The 23,643-nt window shown below is 50.0% G+C and overlaps 1 protein-coding gene across 19 annotated transcripts in view; it reads left to right on the forward strand.

Moving 5' to 3' along the window:
* Positions 1 to 23,643, forward strand: part of Myo9b (myosin IXB) — an 88,973-nt gene that overhangs the window by 1,432 nt on the left and 63,898 nt on the right. For 17 of the 19 annotated variants that reach the window (XM_075987024.1, XM_075987014.1, XM_075987021.1 and 14 more), the window contains exon 2: positions 17,685 to 18,579. In XM_075987024.1, the coding sequence (XP_075843139.1) occupies positions 17,740 to 18,579 (840 nt within the window). In that variant the 5' untranslated portion in view covers positions 17,685 to 17,739. Of the gene's footprint in view, positions 1 to 237; positions 309 to 17,684; positions 18,580 to 23,643 lie in introns of those variants that run through there. The other 2 variants (XM_075987034.1, XM_075987015.1) reach the window with 1 other exon arrangement.

Here is a 23,643-nt window from a genome sequence, read left to right on the forward strand (position 1 = left end):
AAAGACTGCTTGGGTCTGGAGACCCCAGGGAGGACCTGAATCTTCCTGTGCCAAGGCCGTGTGGTTTCCACTGTGCACTCAGAGCATGTGACTGCGTGGGGGTCTCCTGGAAGAAGTGCCCTGTGTCTGGTGTCCTCCTCTGCAAAGTAACCGGATTGGTCTGTGTCAGCTTTTTCCATGAGCTACCCCACTCACTAACTTTCGTGTTTCTGGTACATACCCTTTGGTTTCATGCAGCCCCGACTTTCCTCTGTCTCCTGCATTGCAATCCTGGGCATGGAACTTAGAGCCTTACACATACATGCTAGGTAAGTGTTCCACCATGGAGCCATATCTCTAGCCAGGTATCCAGTGTGCTTCTTGCACAAAGCTGTGGCTTTGACCTCCTTGTTGGGTAAAACCCTCTCTCAAGTCCAGCTGATGACCGTGTGGGTCAGTTGGGGACTCAGGACTCCTGGCTTGACACCCTTCCTGACAAGACCATGAAATAGTGGCTTCTCTTCCCTCATCTCTGGAGTGGCATGTGCTGGATGGGTCCAAAGTCTGCCAGAGCAAGAGCCGGTTGTGCCAAGTGCTTGGCTGCCTCCTGAGAGCAGAGCTGAGATCTCCTTGTGCCTCAGGGACAACTACTGTCCCTTTTCATAGAAAAAATGATATTCCCATCGGGCAGCTGCGCATAGTGATAGGCGGCATGGGTTATCAAAGGGGCAGAACTGGAGATCGAGGTTTACGATGAGGGGAGTTCATTATATATCCTCTGAAGAGGTGGCTGATCCCAGCCACACCTGGGAAGTCATGTGAGTGATGAACCGCAATGACTGGAGCAGAGACCTAGTCGCAATGGTGTCTCTGCTTTTGTTTGTCTCAGCTGTCTATTCCATTCAGCCACCAAGAGAGGGTCTTTGTCCTCTCAAAGTAGTGCTAGCTTTGGAGCTAGATCCCTAGACTTTGTAGAACCAGGGAACATGGCTGACCAGCTAGGTTCATGCTCCAGCTCTCGGCACATTCAAGGCCCAGGCATCTCCAGCACCACAAGAGAACAAAAAGCCAACAAGTCCTTGATCCTCAACCCTCTACAATAGCCCTTAATTCAGATGTGGCTGTCAAACTGTTGCGATATTTGGTGTGGGGTCATTCTTTGGCCGCAGGGCCACCTTGTCTACCCTGTGATGCTGTAGCATCCTTGGCTCACATTATCATGAGGGTGGTGACCAGAGATGATGACAGGTTGTGTCATGTGGAGTGAGCCACATGGAATGCACCCAAGGTGAGAATAGATGCTGTGTGTGAAATTATGGCTACAGCCCCTCCTGGCCTCAGTGCTTCTCCCAGGCATTTGCAGGAGTTGGGGGAGAGGTGGGGAGACCTTGGATGCTAATTCTGCTAGCTGCTGGGTGGGAGGAGGGATACCCTGGAGGAACCAAGGCAGGTGGGCCCCATGAGGCAGTCTGACAGGCACAGCAGGACCATTGTCTCTCTTTCCATTGTATCACCACTGACCTGAGTTTCTGGAGTCTCTGTCCCCATCTGGGAACAAACTGTCACTTTTCTTGCAAGATTAGCTATACCAGACTCCAGTATCAAAGGTTGTCTGATCGCCATGCCTCTGATAAACGGCATTATCTCCTCCACGGCCCAGGTCCCCAAGGTCCTCATCCTTTCCCACACTGTTGAAGTTCTTTTGGGGTTTGTGTCTTTGTTCCTTGCTGTCCCCTCTCATTCTGCCTGTTCCTTTTGACTCCTCTCACCAGTGACCGTGACATAACTGCTTACTTCAGTGGGGGAAGGTCGTCTACTCTGGAGCTCCTCCAGCTAATGACCCTCTCTCAGATGTGCGCCCCTCCCCATGTCCCACCTGCCAGGCCTTTGTGTCTTTGAGGTCCCCAACCCAGCTGTGCCAGGCAGCCCCTGCCCGGCCCACCATTCAGACAGAGCAAGACAGGCCCTTCTCTTCTGCCCTCGTGGTTCCCGGAGGGACAGAACAAAGGGCCTTGTCTCTCCACTGCTATCCACTTTGGCTGGGAAAAGCCTCCACTATTAGGCACGTTGGAAAAATGCAGCCGATGAGCTCGGGATCTGCTCATTTCCTAGTCAGGGATCCCTGAGAAGTGATTCAGGGGTTCAGCCTGGAGGACTGTGCGGTGATGAATAAGCTGGCAGAGTTGACTCATGTAGATCCCGGCTCTGCAGGGTGTCATACGCACAAGTGTGGACGTGTGAGGTGGAGTCAAGCTAGAGACAATTCTGGCAGTCTTGCGTCTGCCACAGGCTAGATGGACAACCCACAGGCCGTCATGAGGTTCTGAAGGCCAAGAGTCCAAGACCACATACAGGCATGGCCGCCTCCTCTGGGGTTCATGGTAATCTACCCCATGCTCATGGGTGACCCCATCTTCCCCCTTTGTCTCCTGTCATCTTTCTTTGAGCTTGTCTCTATGTCTTAACTAGGAGGACACTAACCACACAGATGAAAGTCCATGTTGGGGATCTCGCTTCATTTTAATCGTCATTGTAAAGAACCTTGTTTCCTGATGGAGTTGTCTTTAAAGTCAGAGGTGGGGATCTTGGAGTGGCCTCACGTGCAGTTTCAGCAGATATGCTGAGACAGGAAGGAAGATCCTGAGTTGAGACCAACCTGGGCTGTAGAGCTACAGTTTCAATGACCAAAAAGTAAAAGTAAGCATCCTGGGCTTTAAGAATTGAGCTCATGAGCAAAGGGTGAGGGCGTCTCAGCCCTTAATGCTGGATCAGTGACAAACTTGGTTTTCAGCCAGTAGAGGGCTTTGGGGAGACAGATCATCTCCCCCCCCCCCCCCCCCTGCACTGTGTTCATCCAGTTCCTTCTCTGTTGAATAAACACTTTAAGGAATGAGTAAGTTGGTTGACCACGTCAACTCTGGAAAGCTCCTGGTAAGGGAGGGTTCTGGATTCTACCCTCTTATGTTCACAGTAAATCCAGAGAGGCTGGGATTCTGTCTGGAAGGAGCTGGTGATCTTTAGGGACTTTTGCAGAGAGGGATTGCCCAAATTGGCCTTGAATTCCCAGTCCTCCTACCTCAGCCTCTCAAGTGTAGGATGACAGGTTTTGAACCACCACACCTAGCCTTTTGGTTTTTCAAGACAGGGTTTCTCTGCAGCTTTAGAACCTGTCCTGGAACTAGCTCTTGTAGACCAGACAGGCCTCCAACTCACAGAGATCTGCCTGCCTCTGCCTCCCGGGTGCTGGGATTAAAGGTGTGCGCCACCACCATCTGGCTGACACCTGGCTGGCTTTCTTTTGTGGTTTTCAAGAGGCTGTGAGTGCCATGTAAGGGGCCAGGTGAAATTTACAAACAGCATGAAGTGGGATGCCCTATTCATATCATTTCTGTGTCATGGAGAACAACATCCCAAAGCTACTCCATCATGGATCAGCTACTGTCTGAGACAATTGGTTTAAAGAAGCTTCTGGAAGGGTTTCAGAATCTTTCAGTGAGAATGGAGGGTTGACTGGGAGCCAGGCTTGGAGTTGGCCCTTGGGGACAGTGAGGGGAACAGGAACTGTTTTGTCTGTGTAGTCAGGAGTTCATACCCTGGCAGGAGCTGTGAAGGTGTCCAGGGGCAGAACACTTGTTTCTAGAGCCACAGGGAAGGCTGGAGATATGACTCAGTGGTTAAAATTGCTTGCTGCTTTTCCAGAGGACCAGAAATATGTTCCCAGCAAGCCACTGTGGGCAGCTCACAGTCACCTGTAACTCCAGCCCTAGGTGACTCTGATGCCATCTTCTGCCCTCTGCAAACGCTGCAAACACAGTATAAGTCCGCACAGACACACATAATTAAAAATAAATAAGCTTTTATGGAGACCAGGGATCCAGACCTTGGAGGTAATAATGCTGCTTCCAGAGCAGCAAGGCCACAGCTGTGCATCAATATCAGCACCCAGATCTGGGTTCTTCCTACCGCCCTTCCCAGAGTCAGAGCCACCTTCATTTGTTCTTGAATGAGTGAAGCCAGTAAGGGACTCCCGTCTCTGTCCTTAGGTCCCTGGAACTTCCTCAGGCACTCATTTCCTGGTGAGGATGCTGGGGTCCCTGGACTTGGCTTGGGATGGTGACAGGATCTCCTTGTCCACAGAGAAGGAATTTATCGGGGTAGGTAGGCATGACTGTGGAAAGGAATTGTGAGCACCTGGTCCACTGGGGACTTGGTCTGACTTTCCTCATGGGCTTAGCAGGGAAAGACAGGTTGGAGGTGGAGTGTGGACTCGGCCACCGAGGCAGGTGGTTATTTCTTGAGGTCACTGTGTTTACGTTCCTTTGCTGGATCTGTCATGAGTCTTGTGGGCATGGGAGGGGCCAAGCTACCTTCTCCTGTACCCCTGAGACTCCAGGGCACCCCTGAACTGTGTGGCAGTTACTCCGTGACGTTTGGGGATGGTAGTTGTTCTCTATAGCAGGCAGTGTTCCAGCCTTGGTCTGTGAGGATTCAGTGACACCATTCTTCCTGATGACATTGTTCCCTGAAGACACTCAGCCCAGTGGCAGTCACTGATGTCATGAGAGACACGCTTTCCACACTACCTGTCCATGCTGGCCCTAGGGCCTGGGCTTTGTTTGGTGACAAGAGTGCCACCGAGCTCCCACGTGGATAGGTTTCCAGTGGGTTAGGTGGTGAGTGTCACCAACGGTATTGTGGTGCTGGGTCCTGAAGGTGGAGTCCCTGTGGACTTTGGAGGAAACTGGACAAGAGTTTGTTACTGTTAATATTTGGGATTTTGTTCTCACTGTTGGAACCAAACCTGGGTCCCTGCATGCTGGGCAAGGGCTCTGCCACAGCAGAAGACCATTTCCAAATCCAAACTCGTAAATTCTCCCAAACCTGGAACTTTCTGAGCCACTCACGTGATGCCATGGATAGAATATTCCTCATGCGACATCATGAGATGGATTGCCGTCAACAGAGACCCAGTGCAAATGTTGCAGGGCTGACCAATGAATGGCAGGGTTGATGCAGAAGCTTTTTGGCTTATAGTTGGGTGGAATCATCAGCATGACTTTTTTTTTTTTTTTTTTTTTGAGAGCTAGACTGCTGGCCTGGAACTTGCAGTCTTCAATCTCCTTTGTAGCAATCTTCTGCTTCAGTTTCCCAAGTACTGGGATCACAGGCATGTATGCCAAACTGCCTTTTTTTTTTGGTATTTGTAAATGTTGTAAAATCCAGAAATATCAAAAATCTAAAATGCTATGGTCCCAGGCATTTCCCACAGAGGATTCTTGACCTTTGGAAACATAGGAGACAGTATTTTTTGAGTGACTACTTCATTCTCAGCCTGAGGCCCAGACCCACATAGCCAGTGAGATGGAGAGTCCCATGGTACGACATCACTGGGGAGTTCCCACACAGAGAGCCGTTAGCCTGGGGAAACCCACTCAAGAGCCCGACACTAGGTCCCTACCACTCTCAGGGCCTTAGATGACCCCAACGACAGAACCTATTAAGGTTCTTACCTCCTAGACTATAAGTCAACTGCCCTTCAAAACAAGTTGGGAGCCTGGTCACTCTGAGGCAGGAGGGTTAGGAGCCTAAGGCCAGTGTGGACTCCATGGGAGGACCCTGTTTCAGTTATCAAATGTGTGTGTGGGGGGGTGAGTGATTTCCTGCCCTCCCAGGGGCCCTGCGACTGGAGTAAGACTTAGCTGTCTCACCAACTTTAAGCAGCAGGCAGGATGTTGGTGTCTTTCAGGTGGCTCTGCTTCTGGGACCTAGTGTTCAGTGGTCTGTGGAAATTCTAGAAAGGTCCACAGAGATGTCTGTTTTGTGCATGGGACCTGTCTGCTTCCCAGTGTGCTTTGCCTTTATTTTGCAGCCTGTGAGGCATGGGGGATGATCCCAAACCTACTCACTTCTAGGGCCTGTGCCCTGCCTTCCACCTGTACCCAGAGCTTGCCTGCTTGTCATAGGTCTGACATCTGCCCTGACACCTGCAGAGACCACTGCATGGGATCCTGCCTTGTCCAGACTCTTATCAGTTCCCACAGTGTCCCTATCGGACACATGTGACTGTCTAAACTCCTTCCCACATTTGTAGGGCCTCAGGATCTGACCATCCTTCTTTGACTCATCTCATGTCAGTACTGGACCCGTTTCCTAACTAGCCACAGCTGGCCTGTGCCCTCACTGCCCTCACTTGGCACCTGCCCCCATGCTCCTTGTATGCCTGGCTCCTTCCAGTTGTCTCCAGCTCTGGTTGCTTCCCTGCATTCCTACCTCCCAATCCCAGACATCCACTATGACATGTGGGTCTCTCCACTCCTCAGGTGTTTGAGACAAGTCGTTCTTTGCTGTGGTTGTCCTGATACTGGAGGATGCAGACCAGTGTTGAGGCCCCTGCTCCATCTATACCAGTACCACCCAAGTAGTTGCAGCTAAAACTGGTGCTGAGCTTATCAGTGATTAGGTATGCCAGGGTGTTATGACTGTGGGAATGTGCCTTTGTTCTACTTGAGTGTCATTCACCTGCCTCATGGCCACATTCTCAAGATAGTAACCCAATACCAGACCCTGGGGACACTGGAGTGGTGTTCATTGACTGGAAGAAGAGGACACAAGCCTATCATTCCAGCTTTGGGGAAAACGATATAGGAAGATCAATAGTTCAAGACCATCGTGAGCTACAGAAACTCTGCTTCAAAGAAGACAGGCAGACCAGGATGCGAGTTTAGTTGTTGGAGAGCCTTCCTAAGGTATGCAATAGCATCATGTAAACATGCCTTGACAACCAGACAGGAAGGAAGATCATGGTGAGTGGGAGGCCAGCCAGATTACACGAGACCTTGTTGAGAGAGAAAGACAGACACTGGCTTTTCAGGACATAAGCGGGTAGACCTCAGGCAGGGAGAATGCCTTGAGAAATGGGTGACAGAGTCGGTGGCAGATGGTATTTAAAGTGGCCCAGCTCATACTTCTCCATGGTACCTGATCCTCAGATGTCAAGAGTGGCCTCAGAAAGGAAAAATGGCATGTTCTGAGTTCTGTTGTTGAGTTAGGGGAGACTCCACAGGGCCTTCGCACCATGTTCAAGCTGGAGAGACAGAAGGCCGCAGCCACCTCCAGGGCTTGCTGGCAGCACCCCAGAACCATTGCATGTAGAACACCCCATGTCTCCTCTTGGGCACATAGGTATGGATGCTAGATTGCCATGAGTGGCCACAAGCCAGGTGGCTTAAAACAGCAGGGATGAAACTTTTGGGTTCTGGAAGCCCAAAGTCCCAAATCTAGGAGACTGCCTTCTTCAGAGGCTCCAGGTGGAGGCTCCTTCCTGCTCCCTCCAGGATCTTGGGCTTGAGTGGCCTATGGCTCAGGTCACATCCGAGCAGTCTCCATCTCTGCTTCCCTTGAATTTGTATGTTCTTTTTTTATGTCCTTATTTGAGACAGGGTCTTGATAAGTAGCCCTGCTGGTGTGAACTTCTAGACCCCTTGCCTCAGTCTCTCCTGTGGGGTCATCCTCGGGGCTCTAGCTCTATGGTAGTAGAGTGTTTGCCTGGTGTGTGCAAGGTGATGGGGTTCCATTCCCAATGCTGAAAAGAAAAGAAAACCCCAAAACTTGAGTGTATTCACAGCATACAGGGGAGACTCCCACATCATTCAAGTGCTGTGTGTCCATGTCAGCCCTGTGTCTTCTGAGAGTGCCAGACATTGTTTTTAGGGATTGTTCTATCTTCCTATAATATCTTCTCACCTCTTGTTCTGTCGAGATTCCCTTCCCAAGTAGCTTCATACTCCAAGGTTCCCAGGGGGTGTGGATCCCAGCGAGCAGTCCAGACAACTTCCAGCCTGGCCAATGGTGTCCTCCATGCTGGCTCACTGAGAGCTCTAGGTAGAAGTTGCAGACCTCTGCTTTGCCCCCATGGCCCTTGGGCATCCCGATATGTGGCCCTTCAGCAATGTCTGGGCTACAAGACACCTATAGTTCTTCTAATATTCCATGCTGGACTTTGGCTGGAGTCCAGGCAACTCATGATACATTTCTAGGGCCACCTACACTATTTTTTTCTTTATTCTTTGCAGTGTTGGGAATGGAAACCAGGGCCTTGTGCATAGTAGGCAAGTGCTGTAGCAATAGGCCAGGCCTGCAGCCCTTTGCTGGGGTATTCTAGGCAAAGGGTCCACCAGTGAACCCTACCTGCCCCCAGCCCTTCACTCTGAGGTTCTAGGCAGGGATTCCACCCATGAACCATGCCCCAACCCATCTCCACTTGGGGGAGGAGGGAGTTTCTATTATGAGATCCTATTTCCTATCACTGAACCATCTCTCCTATAAACTGAGCAATGAGGTGTGTTTTCTCTCTCTCTCTCTCTCTCTCTCTCTCTCTCTCTCTCTCTCTCTCTCTCTCTCTCATTTTTTTCAAGACAGGGTTTCTCTTTGTAGCTTTGGAGCCTGTCCTGGAACTTGCTCTGTAGACCAGACTGGCCTAAAACTAACAGATTCACCTGCTTCTGCCTCCCGAGTGCTGGAATTAGAGGTGAGTGCCACCACCACTGCCTAGCATGAGGTGCTCTCTTAACTCTCAACCTCTCCTGTGCATAGTATTGTCTTCTGTCTGGGGCTGGGACCAACACTGGAACAGGGCTGTTCTGTGGCTCCTTGGCTCTGATCTTTGCAACTGTCAGATCAGCTGGTTTCAGCCATTCATCAGCGCATTTCAGATCCTTCCAAATAGTAATTAAATAATGGGTGTGGTTCTGCATGTCTGTGGTCCTAGCCCTCTAGAGCGTGGTTCTCCATGTCTCTGATCCTAGCCCTCTGGAACATAGTTGTGCATGTTTGTGGTCCTAGCCCTCTAGAGGTTGAGGAAGGAGAATGGGCTGTTCCAGGCCAGCCAGGTCTATATAGCTAGACCCTGCTTTTATGGGGGGGGGGGGCAGTGTGCTACACACACACATGTACACACATACAAATACAAAAGGAAACTAAGGGTCACAAGGAACTGCGAGAGACTGTGGGTAGTGGATCCCCCACTGCTCAGCTCATCCTGCCCTAATGCCAGCCTTCTTCTTTTAGCCGGGGAATGATTTCACCCGCTAAACACGTGGCTTCAAATTATGGCCTTATATAAACGAGTCGGCCGCCCTGCTCTTTGTGGGGCCCCATTCTGCCTTCTCTAGTGAATTCCAAAGTGGCTGCCAGAATGTGGCTCTGAGCCTGGCTTTTCACGCAGGAGAATTGGCATGCGTGGAGCCTGAAGAGTGGCTGCCTGTGTTTAGCCGAATCCCAACACTAGGGCCTCATGGTGTCCTTGCATGGGCCAAGAGTTGGTGTCTTCTTTGAGTCTGGATTGCTGACAAAAGCTTGGTGTGCACATGGAGGTGTGTGTGTGTGTTGAATTCATGTGCTACATGTGTGCAAGTGTTCATTCATGCGGAGCCCAGAGCAAGCTGTCTCTCTCCTCTGTCCTTTGAGACAGGACGTGCTGCTGTTGGGTGAGGCTGGCTGATCATTGCGCTCTCAGGTTCCTCCTATGTCTATACCACACTCGGATGCTGGGTCACCACATGCAGCCAGGCTTGAATTTTTTTTGTTTTGTTTTGTTTTAGACAGGGTCTTAGTTTGTAGCTCTGACTGACCTGAAACTCACTACCTAGACCAGGCTGGTCTCCTCCGCCTGCCTCTCCCTCCATTGTGCTGGGATTAAAGGTGTCACCTGGCTTTTCACATGGGCTTGGGGATTCAAGCTTTAGTCTTCATTTTTGGGTAGTGAACGTCCTAGTGGCCAAGCCCTCTCGCCAACTGTCTTTCAGGTTTTAGGAGGCATGCTCAGGCCAGGAGGCTAGAGGAGGATCATGTGCTCTGGACCAGTCTTGACTGCAGATTGAGATTTGGTCTTAGTTCATGGGAACATTCCAATTTATATGCTGCTAGCTGTGATGTTAGCAGAGACACAGTATGCTACAAGCACATGTGTGCATGTGTGTGCACATGTGTGGACATTATCTCCTTTGAGGGCCATTCCACATCCCCTAAAGGGAATCCTTTACCATAGATATTCTCTTCCTAACCCAGGACAGGCACTAATGTCATTGATGTGCCATCCTCTGTGCAGTGGTCTACCTGGGAGTTTCTCATTGACGACTCATGTACCACATGCCCTCTCTATTCTGGCTGCCTGCCCTTAGCATTGTGGCTAATTTATTTTTTTTATTTTTGGGAAGGGCAAGCTCACTATGTACTTAGACTGACCTCAAACTGGTGGCAATCCTCCTGCCTCAGCCTCCCTAGTGCTGGGATTGCATTGTGAGCTAGGAAGTTTGACTGCAGCATGGTGTTTTTGAGGTTTTTCCACACTATTGTATGGACCTGAACTTTATTCCGTTTTGTTGCTGAGTAGTATTCTGTTGGGTGGGAGGTCCACATTCTACTAACCAGTTTTGTTTCTGATGACTCCCCTTGAATGATCTACCAGGTTGATTTGATCTGACAAAAGGATTGGTGTGTGTGTGTGTGTGTGTTTGAATGTGTGTACTCACATACATATTAGCAACTTGTATGTAGATGCCAAATGACGATGTCAGATGTTTTCCTCAATTGTGCTTCACTTTAGTTTTCGAGGCTGGGTCTTTCATGGAACCAGAAGCTACACAGTTGGCTAGCCAGACTGGCCAGTGAGCCTGGAGTCCTCCCGCCTGCGTTTCCAGCACTGAGTTATGTATCTAGTACCACTCTTGGCTTTGTCTTTTTATTTGTTTTTTTTTTTTTTTTTCGAGACAGGGTTTCTCTGTGTACCCTGGCTGTCCTGGAACTTACTCAGTAGACCAGGCTGGCCTCAAACTCAGAGATCCACTTGCTTCTGCCTCCTGAGTGCAGGGATTCCAGGCATGTGCCACCACTGCCCAGCCCATCCTTGACTTTTTATGGGGGTTTTGGGATCAGGACTTGCTTTGTGCATGACACATGTTCACTGAGCCATCTCCCCAGCCCTAAGGGGATTGTTTTTGTACTAATTTTTGAGAAACTGCTTCTGACGGCTTGTTTCTTTTTTCCCCTGCTTACGTGTGTGTGTGGTGGGGAGCATAATGGGGTGGTTGGTACTTGAGGAAGTCAAGCACATTAGCTTTTCAGTATTTAAGAGCTAAGAAGCTGGCATGGTGGCACCTGTCTATGATTCCAGCAGTCTAGAGGCTGAGGCAGACAGTGTAATTCCAGGCCAGCCTGCACTGCACAGTAAACCTCTTATGTTTTTCTTAAATAAATAAAAAAACAAACAAAAAAAAACCCACTTAACAAGAGAGAATTACCAGGCATGGTGCTCACACTTGTAGTCCTGAGACAGTAGCATTTCCTTTGAGTTTAAGGCCACAGACTGTGACTCTTGAAGTAAATTAATAATAAGGCGAGACAGAATATAGTTTCTCAGGACCTACTGTCCAAGCCTGCCCTGCAACCAAGCTGTTTTCCACAGGGAACACAAACAGTGGCTCATGGTTCCATGTGTGCATCCTTTCTAGACACACCCGGGGATTCTCAGGGTATGGGTTTCGTATCCACTTAAGACAGGATGTTGGGCCACAGCTTGATGAGCTTCCGGGTCCCAGACTCTGAACACTGCATGAGGTAGGTGTACCGGAAGTCACAGAAAACCAAGTCCCCTTGAGAAAGATGTCATGAAGCTATAATTATTGAAACTGTGACTCAGCAGTAAAATCCCTGTCTAGAATGCCCCGTGAGGGGCTGGGGGCATGGCTCAGAGGTGGAGTTCCTGTCTAGAATCCCTCATAAGTGACTGGGGACATGGCTTGGGGTGGAGGAGCCCTTGCCTCCTAGGATCCCCCAGTGGAGGCCTGGATCTCTCTCTTTCTCTCTGTCTTTTTTGTTTTTTTGAGACTGAGTTTCTCTGTCCTAGAACTCGCCCTGTAGACCAGGTTGGCCTTGAACTCATAGAGATCCGCCTGCCTTCAACTCCTGAGTGCTAGAAAGAAGCGCGTACCACAACTGACTGGCTAGATGTCTCTTAATGTGTCTTTGTGTCTCTATCTATCTGTGTGTATAGGTTTTGTTTATTTTTTGAGCCAGACTCTCACTGGTTTTGAAACCCTAGGCTCAAGCAATCCCCCTATTTGCACCTGTGGGCTGCTGGACTCTGGTTTGAAGGTGGTTATAGTGCTCCCTTCAAGCAGAATTTTTCCTCTTTGCATCAGTATGCACCTGGGGAGGATGGCAAGTTGCCAGGGGCTCCCTAGGCCGATCCCATTGCAGGGATTTCCCAGGAAGCAGGCAGTCCAACATGGAAAGAGGTGCTATCTAAGGTACAGTCTCCTTACCTGTTGTTAGCTGACTTCCATCCCCTCTGCCCACAGCCTGGCAGAGCATCAGGCATCTTGGGCAAGAAGCCTTATCAGCTTTCTTCCAGTTTGAGATGGGGCTTGCTGAGCAGGTCCTGTTAGCTGTCCCACGAACCTCACTCATTCCTGCCTCTGAGAGGGCAGTTTCTGAAGCAAGGGCCTGAACTGGGCATAGATGGCCCAGCCTACATCTACAGCATGGTCAGAGGGACTCAGTCGATGGCTTTGGGCAGGACAGGTGGCAGTGCTCCAGGGACTGGCCGCACGCCATCAGTAGGCCCTGCTGGCTTCTCTCACGGGAGATGGTCCCTGTTAGGGATAATGGGTAGGCACCAGTGTAACCTCTGGTCTTCTATATCTAGGAAGTCTGGTGACAGTCTAAAGTTGGCTTGTACCCAGGGGTCACCTCCCAGAACACATGCCCTAGGAGGGGTGATGTTCTCTGAGCCTGGCTATGGGCATATTTTTGTGGTGTTGGACATGGACCCATGAGTGAATACGTGCAGGCTCGTATGTGCAAAAGTGTGGGGGCTTGGGTGCACAGGGCATATGTTTTTATGTGTGTACTCGTGCATGTGTTGTGCAGATGAACTTGTGGGCACGTAGACACCCTTATTGGTACTAGTGGGTCCACAAGAAGTGTGCAGTCAGGTGTCATTTGACAGATTTTTTTTTTCAAATGCAACATCATTAGCCTTTTCTGTCACTTTTTTAAATGTCACACAGTGGACTGACCCAGCTCACCATCATTAGGTGATGTTATGTACAAGACCCCTGTGGTATCCACAGGGCACCTTTAACTAAAAGTCCACACGCAGTGAAGGACAGTCGGCATGTGAGTGCTCGTGACTTGATTAAGGTATAGAATTGCACTTTGAGTCCCCATGTTTCTCACCTAGACTGCTTTCGCCCTCCAGGCATCACCTGAAACATTCTATAATTGACTCTTAGAGTGACCTGAACTGCCTGGTGAGCGTGGCTTCAGCCCCCCCCCCCCCCCAGCCCCTGCTGCACTAACAGCTCCCACCCCTGCTCTTGCTGAGTGAAACAGGATCTCTAGCTGTGTCCCAGGCTGACCTTGAGCTCAGGATCCTCATGCCTCAACCTCGAAAGTGCTGGGATGACATGTGTGCATTAGCAAGACTGTCTTTTTATTCTGTGGGGTTTTGTTTTCCATTTTATTGGTTGTATGTGTTGCATGTTGTGGCAGTCACAGGACAACTTGTGGGTCTTATGGGAGTAGGTTTTCTGCTTCAGCCACGGGTAGGTCCTGGGGATTCAGTCGGGTTGTCAGGTTTGGTGGCAAGCACCTTTATCTGCGGACCCCAGGCCATCTTCAGACTCGCATCGCCTGATTTCCCAAACAGTCTACAAAGGTGTGATTGCCTCACAGGAAGCCATGTGTGCCATTTGTTTGCTTGTGGCATGAGCCTAATGCTGTGACCAAGGTCAGAGATGCTCGGGTCTTCTCACCCTCCTTATTGCCCCGAGACAGCCTGTCAGCTACGGTTTAGAGAACATTGTAGATGTGGAGTGCATGGCCTGAATGCTTCTGTCTTATTGAAGTGAAGCCGTGTAAAATTTACCACTTGAAAGTGGACAGCTCTCCAGAGGGTAGTGGTTCATTGTTGTGCGATCCTCACAGCTGCTCATTCCAGAACCTGTCCATTGCCATGGAAGACACAGCACTCTGGCCCCTGGCAGCTTCTGCTTTTCTTCCTGCCTTTCTGATTGGCTTGTTCTTGATATTTCTTGTCAGTGGGATCACACACTGGATATCAGTGTTGTTGTCTATTTCTTTGTTTGTCATACATACTAGGCTGTTCTTAAACTTCTTACATAATGAAGGTTGTCCTTGATCCTCCTCCTTCCACTGCCCCAGTGTTGGGATGGCACGTACAACTGCCTTCAGGTTATACTTTAGAGGATGGAACCCAGGACTTTTACATACATGTTAGGTTGTTGCTTTGCCAGGTGACTAATGCCCCATCATGTTTCCTGGTTTTACCCGTGTTCTGTCCCAGTGGAGCCTTCCTTTTCACGGCTGAGTGGTATTCCACATTTTACTTAACCCTTCATCCATTGATGAGCATTTGGTGTGTTTCTGCCTTGTAATGCGAGCCAGTCTGTGTGCATTTGTCTGCTGGGATTTGAGTTTCTTTGTTGAGTGCTTTTGGGTCTAGGACCAAGAGCAAATTGCCAAGTCTGTATGTACTCTTGGCAGTGTTTTCACACTGCAGTGGCTGCGTCTTAGGAAGTGGTAGAGGCTGTGTGCTGTGCCGCCGTTATTCCTCCTCTGGCTGTGGATGCTGCAGTGCTGACTGGTTCAGAGCTCTTGGGACCACACTGCTGTAGCATTCACCTGCCTCCACTTTATTTCTCCAGAGAGATTAACGGGGGGGGGGGGGCAGAAGGGGGCGGTGGGAATGCCTGGGATCTGCTGGAGTGATGCTTAACATTTAAACAGACTTCCAGGGGCCAGTGAAATGGCTCAGCACATAAACAAACGAACTTGCTGCTAAACCTGATAACCTGAATTTAATCCCTAGGACCCACATGGTAGAGGGAAGAACTGATTCCTGCAAGTGGTCCTCTGACCCCCACATGTGCACATGGCACAGGTGCATACACACAGTAGGAAAAGGTGCACAACTTTGACCCCAGTCCACAGCAGGGGGAGCACAGGCAGAAGAAGGCCTGTAAATTGAGCCAGCTTGGTCTTCATAGCAGGTTCCATGGCGCCCAGTGCCTCATAGTGAGACCCTGTCTGAAAAGACAAGCTAAAAACAGAGCAACAACAAAAGTGTGTGGCCTGGAGTCAGCCAATAACACAGTGTGTCGTGTGCCTCTGTGTGTGTGAGCGAGCATGCACACGTGTAAGTGCATGTGTGTGTGCGTGTTTGCACTGCGTGTACTCTTCCCATGGTGCACAATCACAGGTCAGAGGCCTTTTGGAAGTCAGTTTTCTCTCCTTTCCTTTCCTTTCCTTTTTTTTTTTTTTTTTTGAGACAGGATCTTGTGTAGCCCAGGCTTGCTTCCAACTTACTATATATCTGGGGCTGGCTTTGAATTCATCCTCCAACCTCTCTCTGCCTTACAAATGCCACAGCAACAGCGTGTGCCACCCCAGCCAACCTCTGCCTTGTTTCTGGGTACTGTCTCCCATTTCTGCAATGCTGATACTGTGTACCCCAGGCTAGCTGGCCCTTGAGCTTCTTTGTGGCTCCTGTTTCACTATCTATGGGACTCTGAACTACATGCATGCTCCAACATATTTGGTTCTCTGTGGGTTCCAGGGTCCAACCCAGTTGTCAGGTGTTAGCATGTCTACCCTCAGGGTCACCAGCTGTCTGTCCTGAAGACAGTAAACCATGTCTAGATGTCTCTATTTTTTTTTTATTTTTCTTTTATTTAGTGTGTATGGATATTTTGCCTGCATATATGTCTGTGTACCACATGCGTGCTTAGTGTCCAAGCAGGCCACAATAGGGTGCTGGATCCCTTGGAACTGGGGTTGCAGGTGGTTGTGAGCTGCCATGTAGTGCTAGGGACTGAACCTGGATCCTCTGGAAGGAAGAGCAGCCAGTGTTCTCAGCTGCTGAGCCAGCTCTGTGGCCTCCATTTCTAAATGTCCTAAATACCAAAGACAGTGTCAGGGTTGTGTGTGGACTTGGAGTAATGATAAGAAGTGTCTACATAGGATTCGCATATGTGAAGTTTTCTTCAGATCTTTGTGGATCTCTGTGTGTGGCTGGGTGTTTGAGGGTTTGTTTCCTGCTGTTTTGAAATACTGGATGTTGAAGCCCGGTAGGCTTGTGTTGCCGAGTCACACTTCTGCAAAGGCAGGGGCCAGCAGACGGCTGGAAGTGACTGAGATAAATACCATAGCCTTGTTAGCGCTTGGTTTCTGGCCATACCTCCTCCCCCAGCCCTCTTCACTTTTTATTTTGAGACACAATCAAGCTGAGTTGCCAGGGTGACTTTTTGTTGTTGTTGTTTCAAGACAGAGTTTCTCTGTGTAGCTGTGGCTGTCCTGCAGCTCACTATGCAGACCAGGCTGGCTTTGAACTCACAGAGATTGACCTGCCCAGGCTGGCCTTTTATTCAAATCCTCCTGCCTCAGCTTCCTGATAGTTAGGGTGACAGGTGTGTGCTGCCAACCAGGTGTACCTGTATCTATTGAACCAAATATTTTATTTTGGTGACCCGAGGCTAGAACACAGGAGCTTAGGACTACCAGGGACGTTTCCCACCACTGAGCTGTACCTTGACCTCAAGTGATCCATATTCTACCAAAAGATGGCTCCTTAATATCGTGGGGAAAGACCTGAAGTGAAGCTTGTGTCTTGTCTGTCTTGAGCATTTTCCATGGTGCTTCTGGGAACTGTTGCTGTCACCTTGTCATAGGGAGCTTCTTTCAGCCTTGTCCCTCCTCATGCTCCACAGCCTAGGATCCCAGTGCCAGTGCCATCCCTCGACTGCCTGTCTTTTAGGCTTTTGCTGAGTCACACTTCTGCAAAGTCAGAGGCCATCAAACATCTGGAAGTGACTGCGAGGTAAATACTATAGCCTTGTCAGCCCTCGGTCTCTCTTGTGACCTTGCTTTTTTGGTGTTGTAGCAAAAGTGGTCACATACAGTATTTCTGCCTTGGAATAAAACTTTATTTATCAAAACAGGCAGTGAAGACTACCACATCCCCCTTCTATTCGCTAGTCTCATGAACAAACTCCTCTTCATCCTTCGGAGCCCCTCTTTCAGGTTGCTACTCCCTTTTAAGGCTTCTCAGCTCCCTAAGAGAAATTCCTCCTATGTTTCATTTACTGTTGGGGTTGCAGACCAGCTTCTCCTGCTGGCCTGAGTAAAGGCCTCATTGTCTTCAGTTGGTGCACAGTGGTCTTATGCACTTGACTCATACTGCATTTGTGTTTTTTTCTGCAAGATAACAGGCAAGCTATTATCGGCATCTACTCATTCCTTGTTCTTGCATCCTACGGGAGTAAACGTATTTTGTTAAAAATAATATTTGCCAGGGTTAGGGCATGACTCGGTGGATCTCCTGCCTAGAATCTCCCAGCAAGGGGCTGGGGTCGTCTCACAGGGGTAGAGTCCCTGCCTAGAATCACACACCCCACTTCTGCCTTCATGCTGTGTCATAACTCAGGGATATCTGTCCCTTCCCTACCCACAATAGGCTCTGGGTTCCATATTTGCCATGAAGAGAAGAAGGTAAATAGAAGCACTTGAGTCCTCACTCTCAAGACCTGCAGATTGTTTCTGGTCTGAGCTGCCTGCTGGGTTCTGTTGTGGGTCTGGCGCGGTTTGTGCCAGGTTGGTCACCATGATAATCTTGGTCTTCCTTCCAGCTGTCGGGGGTGCGCACCCGCTGGTGAGGCATGCTGAGGCCAGGAGGCCGACAGAATGAGTGGACACGAGGCTGGCAGCACAGGCCGTCGGCAGCAGGCCACCTACCACCTGCACATCTACCCACAGCTGTCCACTACTGGGAGCCAGACCTCATGCCGTGTGACCGCCACCAAGGACAGTACCACGACCGACGTCATCCGAGATGCGGTGTCCAGCCTGCGCCTGGATGGCTCAAAGCACTACGTGCTGGTGGAGGTGAAGGAGTCAGGCGGGGAGGAGTGGGTGCTGGATGCCAGCGACTCGCCCGTGCACCGTGTACTGCTTTGGCCTCGACGTGCCCAGGATGACCACCCGCAGGAGGATGGCTACTACTTTGTGCTACAGGAGCGCAATGCCGATGGCAGCATTCAGTACGTGCACATGCAACTGCTGGCGCAGCCCACAGCCGCTCGGCGCTTGGTGGAGCGTGGGCTATTGCCACGGCCACAGGCCGACTTTGACGACCTGTGTAACCTGCCAGAACTGACTGAAGCCAACCTGCTTCAGAACCTGAAGCTGCGCTTCATGCAGCACAAGATCTACACTTATGCGGGTAGCATCCTGGTGGCCATCAACCCCTTCAAGTTCCTGCCCATCTACAATCCCAAGTATGTCAAGATGTATGAGAACCAGCAGCTGGGCAAACTGGAGCCACATGTGTTTGCTCTGGCAGATGTTGCCTACTATGCCATGCTGCGCAAGCGTGTGAACCAGTGCATTGTCATCTCAGGCGAGAGTGGCTCTGGCAAGACGCAGAGCACCAACTTTCTCATCCACTGCCTCACAGCACTCAGTCAGAAGGGCTATGCCAGTGGTGTCGAGAGGACCATCCTAGGTGCAGGGCCTGTGCTGGAGGTGAGTAGGGGGGGTGAAGCTCAGGGTTTTCTCACCACTCACTGAGTTGTGCGAAGCTGGGTCTCCATCTCAGAGTGCACTGATCTTGCACGGGACTCACATTTCCACACCTAGCAGCACACACAGAGAAAGTGCACACATGTTCTGGCTTTGGAGGGCAGGATTGGGTGAGACATTCTGTGTATCTGGGGTGTCGGCCACTCCTAGTCATCTAGGCTCTGGCACTACTGGGATGAGGTTAGAGGCTCAGGATGTGAGGGGAGCCATGAGCTGTGCATTTTGCCCAGAGGCACTTACAGAGGCTGCTAGTGATCTGCTTGCTTAGGGAGGCTGCATCCTCTGGCTCAGCCAGGCCTGACCTCAAGTTCAAGAGCATCCAGAGCAGGAGAGGAGAATGGCAAGATTCAAATTTCCTTGGTGTTCATCTGCCCTCTGGGTCCTAGACGAACAGGTTGAGCTTGTGTTAAATATCAGAGGGCATTACAGGAGCATCAGGGAGATGATGCCAGGCTGTACCTTGCCAGACCCTGTATCTTATGCCTCCTGTCTGAGGTCCCCATTTACCAAATTCCATAGGAGCCGCTGATGTGTCACTGCGGGCAAGCCTTCTGGGCATGGGCTAGCGTCTGCAGCCCTGGAGTTGGGTCCCAGGCCCTGCTCTTCTCTCTTTTTTTAATGCTAAGCTTTTTTTTTTCTTTTCTATGTATGTGTCTGACTGTGTCTCTCTGTGTGTTTGTGTGTCTTTGTATGTGTGCATGTGGAGGGAGGGGGAGGGTTGCTTGCATGTGTGTCGACATCTGGTGCCTGCAGAAACCGGAAGAGGCATCAGATCTCCTGGAACTGAGCTATGAGCAGTTGTGAGCTGCCACATGGTGCTGGGAATTTAATCTGAGGCCTCAGCAAGAACAGCCAGTGCTCTTAACCCCTGAACCATCTCTCCAGTTCTTCTTGCTCAATAGGCTTTTAAAAGTCAGTTAATTTTGTATGTATGTTAGTGTGTGTGCACAGTGCACATGTGGAGGTCAGAGGACAACCTTCTGGGGGTTGTTCTCCCTTCATATGAATCCCAGGGATAGAACTCAGGTCATCAGGCTTGATATCAAGTGCTTCACCCATTGGCCAGTGGATTTTACTTTTTTTTTTTTTTTTTTGAGACAGGGTATTACTGTGTAGCCCTGGCTGTCCTAGAACTCACTGTATAAACCAGGCTGGCTTGAATTCACAGAGACCAGTCTACCTCTGTCTCCTGAGTGCTGGGATTGAAGGCCTTTGCCACCACCACCTGACTGATTTTTTTTTTTCTTCAAAGCCATGTCAGCAGGTAACAAACTTCCCAGAAGTCGCCTCTCACCTCCTGCCTTTAGTTCATGGCTGTTGTGTTGTGCTCATTGTAACTGAAGTCAGTGCTAATGTATTGTCCCTAAGCCTGCAGCATATCTCAGGGCTGGGTCTTGATGCACGGGAATACAAGTGTGACACCTTTGGCTACTACCTTAGTGTGGTGCATTGTTCCACCACCATGGGGACCTGCTCTTCTTCCTAACCCCACCGTCACCTGGTAACCCCTACCTTGCTAATCCATTTGTGCCTAAGGTTCCTCTGCCTTTTGTAACTTGGGAGCTCGCTTTTTTTCCCCTCACTAAGCAACATCCTCTGACAGTTGATCCTCCATATTGCAGCTCTGTCTCCAGAGCCAGCTGACTGTAGACCAGTCTGTGTGGGGCTGGGGTGGCTCTCATCAGAGTGCTTTCTTCACTGGCACAAGGATTTAGGTTTGACCCTATGCTGGGCGTGGTTGTGCACCTTTGTAATCCCAGCATTGTGGGCAGAGGGGAGGCTGGGGCTCTCTAGCCAGCAACGCTTAAATAAGGGGTTAGCTCCAGGCCAGGGAAAGACCGTGTCTCAGAGGAGGTCAACAGAGTTCCAGGGGTGTGGCAGCCAGATACCCAAGCTGTGCACAGATATTAAAAGGTAAATGGAGTTGGAGAAATGGCTCAGTCAAAGGCATTTAATGCTCCTGCAGAAGACCAGAGTTCAGTTTCTAGCGCCCACATGATGGCTCACAGCCATCTGTAACTCCAGGTCCAGGAAGTCTGGTCTCCAAGGACTCCTGTACGCATAGTGCATATAAACTCATGAAAGCAACCACACAGAACAAATAAAATACATAGGGAATCTTAAAAAAACAAAACAAAAAACAGAAATGTAGGGGCCACATTTGGTCTGTATTGATCAGACAGACTTCTCTGTCATTGTCCCCAAGCAGGACCGTTCTGGATTCTCATTGGAGATGGCAAAAAGGCTACAGGAGGTTATGGCCTGGGGTGTCTTGAACTAAGGCTACTCCCACTCTGGGAGTGCCAAACAATGGATTGTGACCCTGACGTGGAAGGCTTCTTTATCCTTAGGGTCCCTGGAGGAAGGGAGGTGGGGGTGGGTAGCCCCCATTGACTTATGACCTCTTGACCACCCCCTGCATAGAGAGCTGCTGTTTGCTCTGCAGATTTCATGCAGTTGCTTTTAGCCTGCTGCATTCATCTGGGTTCCTCTTCCTCTCTAGATCATTGCAGACCATTGTCTGAGGTCACAGGACTCAGCTGTGCACCAGCATGGGTGATGTATTTCTGCTTTCTCTTCCACAACCCTTAGTTAGTTCAGTGCCCATGTCTCATAAACTTAAAAAGAAAAAAAATCCAAAACACCACTGAGTAGCAGATTAAGTTTTCTAAGCCGAGTGCTATGGTGTGCATCTCTTGTCCCGGTACTTGGGAGGTGGAGCCAGAGGATCAGGAGTTTAGGATCATCGTTGACTGCTTAGAGTTTGAGGCAAACCTGGGCTACATGAGACCCTGTCTTGAAGAGAGAAGAGAATTTAGGTTCTCTTTAGATTCTCACGTTCCCAACTTGTATCAGTCCATCTGTGTGGATCAACTATCCCTTCCACAAATAAAAGTCTCCCTCAGCCTCAGTTACCAACAGTGAGCCATGATCTGACGTAAGAAATGGGAAAATCCCCAGAGAAGTCATTTGTAAGTTTTAGACGGGTCTTGTTGGGTATGGCACAGTGAGCTTCCATTACATTTTGCAATGTCGTGATACAAACCCCTGTGGTGCTGTGCTGTGCATGTGGTTCTCGCGATGGGCACTAGCTGCCTTGGTCACAAGTGGTTGTGGTATCTTGATGATTGTGTTCATATGGCCCTTGTTTGCCTTACTGATGGCAACAGAGGCAAGAGTGGTGCTGTTGGTCACTTGGAAACGTCAAGTAGAACCTGCAGAGCCCTTCCTTGAACCGAAAAGGCAAAAGTTCAAGGAGCTGACCATGAAGAGGGCAGGTGGCTAAGTGAACTGTTGTCGTTGTGAGGTTCCCATTCCAGGGTGTTTTGTTACAACCACAGAACACAGATTCCTGCAACCCTGTTTCCAAATGAGATCACACTTCCAGGTCTGACCACTGTGGCCCCTATAGACTAACCACTGGTGATACTCAGCGACCAATGACCAACTTCATAGTTGTCTTAGGACCTGTCTTTTCTCTTGAGCTGGTGAAGCCATTGCCAGCCTCCTCATCAATTGCTTAGGGATGCTGGCATGACACTGGCTGTCGTCGCTGTCAAGCGCTTAGTCACTGGTGTGAGCCAACTACCACTCCCACTGGCTTCCTTCTTGGAGCCTCAGCCATGGAGCAGCCTGACCACTTCTCTCTGGCAGTCACTGGCTGGGGAGGGTGGTGGCCTCGCTGGGTTCGAGGTGAACTAGAGCCAGTTCTGGGGCTGAGAGTCGGCATGCTTCCCAGGGTACCCATCAGCTTGGGGTTCCCATGCTCAGAGCTCAGAGCTGACCTTCTCAGCATGGGCATTTCCCATGTCTGGTGCCAGGTCCTTCTCTGCAGAGTGGGCAAGCTGTACTCTGAGGGCATCAGCTAGTATTGCAGCCTCCATCCACATGTCAGGAATGCTCCTGTAGGCATAACACCAGAGTGTCTGAGACCTGTCACTGTCCCGTAAACGAACACTGTCCCTGCCCACATGAATACTGCCCATAGCCATCCTGGGAGGCAGAGAATTTGGCCAGGTTTTCTTTTTGAAAATTTTAACTTAGCTTATTTATTTACTTATTATTTTGAGACAGGGTTTCATTGTGGCCCTGGCTGTCCTGGAACTCTCTATGTAGACCAGGCTAGTCTTGAACTCACAGAGATCCACCTGCCTCTGCCTCTCAGGTGCTGGGATTAAAGGCGTGCACCACCACACCCAGCCTAATTTTTAATTATGTGCGTTGGGTGAGGTGTGTACTTGTGATCAAAAGCTTTTTTTCTTTGTATTATGTTTGTTTTGAGACAGGTACCCATGTAGCTCAGGCTGACTTTAAACTTACTATGTAGCCAGGGATGACCATGGACTCCTGATCGTCTGTCTCCATCTCCCAAGTATTCATATGACAGGCATGTACCACACCACACCTGATTCCCTTCTTTTCTTTCTATGTTACCAAAGCTGGTTCCAACTTGTTCATCCTCCTGCCTCAGCTTTTGAATACTATGTGAAAGGCACTGACTAACAAAAAAGAACCTTGTGTTAGCTGTATCTGTGAGGCCCCTGTTCCCTGGTCACAGCTGCCAGGGGTCAGGCTTTGGTACATCTTGGGTCACAGGTCAATCCTACTCATGTGACTCTCCAACCCCACTCATTCCTGTTCTCTGAGGGTTCCAGGCTGCAAAGGCCAAATATTCATGCAGCTTGCAGAGCCAGGGACTTTTTCTTGACTCCCCAAAAGAAGAAGTTGGGTTGCTTTGAGGTTAGGGTGTCTCTGGGCCTTCTTGTCCCCCTCAGGCCTGGGTGCAGCCTCAGTGCAGTGTTGACCAGAAAACAGGAAGATGCCTATGGAAGACAAGAGCCTGTCAGTCAGTGTCCCTGCATGCCCCAGTGAGAGCTGCCATTTCAAAGGATGTGGGGACAGCAGGACTGGAGCGTTCTCCAGTAGGCAAGGAATAGGGCCCCCATACTGTCTCCCTTCAGAAAGGAGACACTTTTGTGGGCTGTGGTCTGCCTTAGCTAAAAGGAC

Source organism: Microtus pennsylvanicus, chromosome 9 (assembly GCF_037038515.1).
Source record: "Microtus pennsylvanicus isolate mMicPen1 chromosome 9, mMicPen1.hap1, whole genome shotgun sequence".
Taxonomy (NCBI): domain Eukaryota; kingdom Metazoa; phylum Chordata; class Mammalia; order Rodentia; family Cricetidae; genus Microtus; species Microtus pennsylvanicus.